The 6,677-nt window shown below is 36.0% G+C and overlaps 1 protein-coding gene across 1 annotated transcript in view; it reads left to right on the top strand.

Annotated features, from left to right (window-relative positions):
- LOC103601743 (PH and SEC7 domain-containing protein 3-like) overlaps positions 1-6,677 on the top strand; it is a 127,445-nt gene that overhangs the window by 22,595 nt on the left and 98,173 nt on the right. The window contains exon 2 of the mRNA XM_008586166.1: positions 2,220-2,263. Within this exon, the coding sequence (XP_008584388.1) occupies positions 2,220-2,263 (44 nt within the window). The remainder of the gene's footprint in view (positions 1-2,219; positions 2,264-6,677) is intronic.

The raw sequence follows: 6,677 nt of genomic DNA, 5'->3' as shown, positions 1-6,677 counted from the left end.
GAAAAATAATGGATCATCATAAAGCACTCCAAAGAATCAGGAAAATTCCTTTGTAATTTTGCAATTGAAAAAGATAGGGATAACCTCCACCTTTTAGATTTGGCATGCTACAGTAAGAAACCTAGTTTATATACACAGGAAGAGGACTCGACCTACAATATGGCAAATCTGTTGAATTTAACAAGATATTTTATATTAGATTTTTCTTGCAAGATATCTGGCTGATTGAGTAGCAAGAATTTTTAAATTTAGAATTTCATTTCTCTTTAAGTAAAATATTCTCAAAGGCAGAAAAATTAGAAAAAAAATTGTTCTAGGGCAGAATTGAATGTATTACAAAAATTTTAGATGCTTAGATATCATTTTCAACTGTCTACCTTTATGAACAGATTTTTCGTTTATCTTTGCCACATAGTGAATTAGTATTGAGTGTGATAGTATATAAAGAAACTTCAGTGATCTGCCTCTTTTTAATTACAGTTTCTCAGCCCACTATTACTTGTGGGTTCAAAACAGCTCACGCAAGTAGTAGAATCCATTTAAAAGTCATTTATCCAGCAGGAGTCTCCAGAGACTTGAGTTAGATTTCTACTCTCCTTGCACGTCCACAAGTGTTTAGCTTCATGACACATTAGCTAAATCATAGGTTGTTGTGGTTCTTTGGTAAATTTGAATTCTTTGAAAAGAATGCCCAATTTAGAGCATGGATTTTGTGTCTCAGTTTATCCTTTATTTTAATTAGATGTTCTGTCCGTTTTGTGTTTGACAAGACATACTTTACCATGTCCCGATAAGGAAGAAATGTGTCCTGGTTTTTATTAGCTACCATAATTTTTCAATAGTTAAATTGACTGTTACAGCCACACTGGAGAATTTCCAGAGTCTGTCAAGATACTGACTAAGGATAGAAGTATTGAATGTTAAATAGTGTACAATCTGTGCGTAAATACATTTGTACTGAATTTGGAAGTGTTTTGCTAAAAAGAGAATTCATTATTGGGGTGCAGTCTTTCTCTTTATACATGTGTAGACACTTGGATGGGACATATTAAGAGGTAGAAAATAAGAAATAGGAGGCAGTTTTCCTTCTGCTCTGCTGTGCTCTTGGACAGTCTTTTGAACCTGCCTTTCTTTATTTGAAAGATGAGGGGTTGGATGGCATGTGATCCCCCTTTTTCTTATCTCAAACTAAAGTCTTTGCTAAGCTTTCAAGCCCTAACAGGTCCAAGTTCTTCTTTGAGGAAAAATATTTCATCATCGTCATCATGTTATTATGCATATAGTTATTCTTTTGTTCAATATAATTTGCTGTTTTCATTTTCTATCTTAGAAATGCATTTGGGGGGGTGCTGGCCAGTATGGGGATCCGAACCCATGACCTTGGGATTATAAGGCTGTGCTCTAACCAGCTGACCTAACCAGCCAGCTGCATTTCTGTTTTTTTAAATGACATCTTATTTACAATTTAAAAAGTAGAGATGTGGAGTAGCATTTTCTTGGATAGTTGTTATGGGGCAACAAGCCAATTACAAGACCTTAAATGTAATGCTGGAGCTGGGAGAATCAGGGAGGCAGTCTTATGCCGACTTGACTTACCAAGACTCTGAAGAAGCTTCTGTCCCCTCCACCACCACCACATATACACAGCAATACAGCACTTACTTAACTGTAAAGCATAGTTATGATGCTAGAATAATAAATGCTGTGTAAGTCATTGGAATAGAAACTCTAAAGTTACTCAAAGATGCTTTTCCATATCTGGCTTTAGTCCTCCTATCATTTATCTTACTCATTAAGTTGCCATGAAAGCAGTTATATTTATTTTATTAATGAAAAGGTAAGAATATTCCAATGTTCAAATTAGTGAAATTGCAAGACCATATTTTGAATAAGAGAAGTAGAGGGCATAGTCTAATTGTAATCATGTCCTAATATTTTGCCATGGTGAAATGTAATGCAGTACTGTGTGTCTGATTTATAAAAGACATTTTTTACTTTGCAAAAGTCTCCTTGTTTCATACAACACTGCTTACCCTCTGCTCATATCCCCACCGGTGTGTCTTCGCCTTTCCAGAGCCAGCAGGACACTGATGGGTGTCAGGCCTCTCCTGTCAGGGTGGCTGCCCGTGAGGGGTTGCTTGTGGCTTTGATCATTTGCTGAATTCAAAATGTGGAACAGAATGAGAAGAATAATTTGATCTTATTGTCTCTCTTTACAGGCTCTGTACAACTCAATCAAGAATGAGAAGCTTGAATGGGCGGTGTAAGTACACTGGGTGTCAGCCTTTTAATAATGAACCACTTGCTTTTCCTTATGTCTTTGTGCTTTGGAGTTGATCTTAGAGAAGGATGAAATATGCAGTGCGCCTTCTCATTTTACTCCAAGTGTCTTAACTACTTTGTATAAAACCTAAGTAAACCCTGGGTATTCTGTATTTTTCTCCTTGGTATCCAGGGTGCTTCTATTCTGCTTTTAATATGTTTAGTGCTATGCCTATAGACAATTAATTATCTTTTTAATATATCCTTTTAAAAAATAGCATTCTAAAAGATAATCTGATAAAATTACATATATTCCAAAATTCAATACAAATTATTTTGGTACCATCCGCTTATTTTAATTCTCTCCTTCCTGTCACCATACATCAGAGTTTTTCAATCCTATTTCCTATGATGCCAGTCATACTAGAACATTGATAAGTGCACAAAGAAAAAAGGTTCTGTGGATAGATAAGCTTGAGAAATGATGAATTAAATAAGCTAACATTTTTTTTAAACTGCAGAACTTCTAGGAGCTTATACAATGCCAATGTATATTGTCAATCTCCAAGAAAAGAATAGAGTTTGCAATGTTGCCCGAATCTATTTGTAGTTTTTCAAGGTACCTACTTTGGGAAATACTATTAGAGGTAAATTAAACCTAACTATGTAGACCAACAGTACCACTCTTGTTAAATTTTCACTGATCAATATAGCAGTTAAAGATTTGATAAAAAATTGTTAGGGAAGAGTCTTCACTAAATTTTTAATCAAGTTTTTAAGAAATTAGATCAAAATGTGATTTTTAAATTAGAACTACAGGGCCGGCCCGGTGGCGCTACAGTGCGCCGCTTGAGAGCGCGGCGGCGCTCCCGTCGAGGGTTCGGATCCCACATACAGACCGGTTCCCACTCAATGGCTGAGCGAGGTGCGGGCGCAGCACCGAGGGTTGCGATCCCGTTGCCGGTCCCGGTCCGGTACGGGCGCGACACTGAGGGGTGCGATCCGTTGCCAGACACGAAAAAAAGACAAAAAAATAAATAAATAAAAATAAATAAATAAATTAGAACTACATGTGAATTTTATTTTTGATTTTCACTGATATTAAGCATTTAATATTTTTCATCACATGACCTTACACAGCAATCTACAATGAACCCAAGTTTATAGAATCATAACTTGGAAGATAAATCTTATTCTTTCATATGCATGTTGGAGAAAAGTAGTTTAACAGTTGACTATGTCTCACATATAATGTACCAGAATGAATGAAAAAATATCAGTAACACTGGAATTGTTTCCACTAACTGTAGGGTCATATAACACTGTTTTTAAGTTAGGAAGTCAAAATTTAAGTTGAGACTTCAACATTTGCCTGTGTATATAATGGCTTATATGTCTGTATGTGACTCATTTAAAGACAGTGTGTACCATTTCAAGGCAAACTCCTTAAGATTATTAAGAATTCAAGATCTAAAATCCAAGGTGATAATTTTTCATTGGACTTATCTCTCATGAATGAAAGTGGGTTTTCTAGAAAAATTTTGTGAATGATATGCTTAGAATCTTGCCAAAATATTAAAGGTATATCCTGACCTATGCAGAATATATACTCTAGAGAAAATTAATAAAAATGAAATATTTATATTCACACTGGGGGAGAGAGTATTTTGAGGATTCTTTTATAAAGTTATTTTATAAAGCAAAGAAATATACTCCTGATGACCTGTTTTGTAAATATAGAGATTTTTGAAAATATTGAATTTGTTACAGTAGTTTTTATTTATATATTTATGTATAGTCAGAATTTGGTATAAGAAGGCTTTCTCTTGAGTCCTATCCAAGGGTGAGGGTGGGAGTTCACCCAAGAACTGGATTCTTCTATGACCCTCTTGTGAAGTCAGCAGAGCACAGATTCCAGGGTCAGATATATTGGGGTTTGCATTCCAGCTGTGCCAGTTACTAGCCGGGTCACTGGCCATGTTAACCTCTAGGCCTCAATTTGTTCTTCTGTGAGAGGGAGCAATTATTGAGCGTCATGTAACCCTCATGATGACCCTGTGAAATGTTCTAAAACACTAAACATAGAGCAAGTTATCCTTTAGTTGATGCCTCATGAAGATTTTAAAGCTCCAATTTCTGTTTTTTATTTTTTTCATTTTATTTTTCTTTCATTCATATACTCATACATTTACTGTATCTAGAGTAAGAATAAGGCACGATAGTAGTTTATCATATAATTAACTTTCTTTACCTGTAAAATGAAGGGATTGGATGAAAGGATCATAACTATCCTTTCCAGTTCCAATATATTGTAAATTTCTGAATTTTGCTATACAGTCACGCCCCACATAATGGTGTTTCTGTCAGTGATGAACTGCATATACAACAGTGGTTGGAGCGGTAGGCTATACATATAGTCTAGGTGTGTAGGAGGCTATATCATCTGGGTTTGTGTAAATACACTCAGTGATGTTTGCACAATGACAAAATCACCTAACAATGCATTTGTCAGAACATATCCCAATTATTAAGTGATGCATAACTGTATATCAATGTTTCTTAAACTGACTTCCTGTGGAGAGAGCACAGCTGTATTTAAGGAAACAAAACAGAAAGAGTTCATGGGTCAAATGAGTCTTGGTAAGTTGAACAGATTTCTCTATTACTGGTTTGTTCAGTCTTTAACAATCTGATACACATTTTTTAATATCTACAGGAGATAAAGCCCAGTATACCCCAACTTTTTAAATCACTGAATTCTATTCTGATCAGAAAGAACCTTTTAACATCTAATAAAACTAGCGTTCTCTAGCACACACTTTAGAAACCACTGATTTATACAAATTTATGTTCAGGATCCTTCAGATCAGGAACTAAGCTTTTTCCTTGATAAATGTGTATGTGCATGAATACAATTACTTATAACTCTGCACTCTCCCAGTTCTTGTACCTCTGTAACCACACTTTCTCTGACTCACTGTGCTTGTTATTAATGTTGGTACCTAAGATCAACATTTAGAATTCTCTTCTTTCGATATAGGCCCTTTCTCAGCAATCTCATTCATTCCTAAAACTGTGCCATCTCTGTAAAACTTCTTCCTAGATATAAGCACTGCTCTGACCTCTTAAGTTTTAATTCAACATTTGCCTATTCCTGCAGGACATTTCTACCAGCACTTAGCACTCATTGCCTCTCTCCAAANCACATTTTTTAATATCTACAGGAGATAAAGCCCAGTATACCCCAACTTTTTAAATCACTGAATTCTATTCTGATCAGAAAGAACCTTTTAACATCTAATAAAACTAGCGTTCTCTAGCACACACTTTAGAAACCACTGATTTATACAAATTTATGTTCAGGATCCTTCAGATCAGGAACTAAGCTTTTTCCTTGATAAATGTGTATGTGCATGAATACAATTACTTATAACTCTGCACTCTCCCAGTTCTTGTACCTCTGTAACCACACTTTCTCTGACTCACTGTGCTTGTTATTAATGTTGGTACCTAAGATCAACATTTAGAATTCTCTTCTTTCGATATAGGCCCTTTCTCAGCAATCTCATTCATTCCTAAAACTGTGCCATCTCTGTAAAACTTCTTCCTAGATATAAGCACTGCTCTGACCTCTTAAGTTTTAATTCAACATTTGCCTATTCCTGCAGGACATTTCTACCAGCACTTAGCACTCATTGCCTCTCTCCAAACTTTGGTTTATGTTCTCCATTTCTATTCATGTCACCAGCATTTTCCTACTTACCTGGATTTTAGCCTCTGCATCATCTTTGTCTCCTCCTATGTCATCACTTTATTACTGCAGAAGTGGCTTCAAACAGTGTTCTCCTTCTCCACTCCTGCTGCTGCCATTTATATATATAAAAATACCATATATATATATATACACACACACACTGTGTGTGTGTGTGTGTGTGTGTGTATTTTTTTAGGCATTCATACTTTTGCCTTCTAACAAGTACCTCCATTTCCAGTCTGTATCCTCTACTTTAACCCATATGAAGCACTCCTGTGCTATAAAACTTCAATGAGACACATTCTGTCCATTCTGCCAGTAATCTTTTATTCCGCATTATTGACTTCACACAGCCCTGTTTCAACAGGCTGCTTCGAGGCACAGTTCCTCATGCTTGTCCCATGGCTTCCTGCCTTTGTGCTCGTGTTCATGAAGTGACCTCTGCTTGGAACCTGTGTCCCCACCATCCGTTTGTTCAAAGCTTATCATCTTTTACCAGCTCATACAACACCCATTCCTTGCCATTTTTCCTGATCTTGTAATCCAGAAATAATCTCAGCCCATAAACATTCATTTTCCTTCATCTGATGACAGCATCACTTTCTACTCCCCATTATAGTTATTTGTAGTAATGTACCATTAGACTGTAAGCTCTTTAAGG

The sequence above is a fragment of the Galeopterus variegatus genome, unplaced genomic scaffold (assembly GCF_000696425.1).
Source record: "Galeopterus variegatus unplaced genomic scaffold, G_variegatus-3.0.2 Scaffold3856, whole genome shotgun sequence".
Classification (NCBI taxonomy): domain Eukaryota; kingdom Metazoa; phylum Chordata; class Mammalia; order Dermoptera; family Cynocephalidae; genus Galeopterus; species Galeopterus variegatus.
The sequence above is the reverse complement of the archived record's forward strand: the minus strand, read 5'-3'. Positions and strand labels throughout refer to the sequence as shown.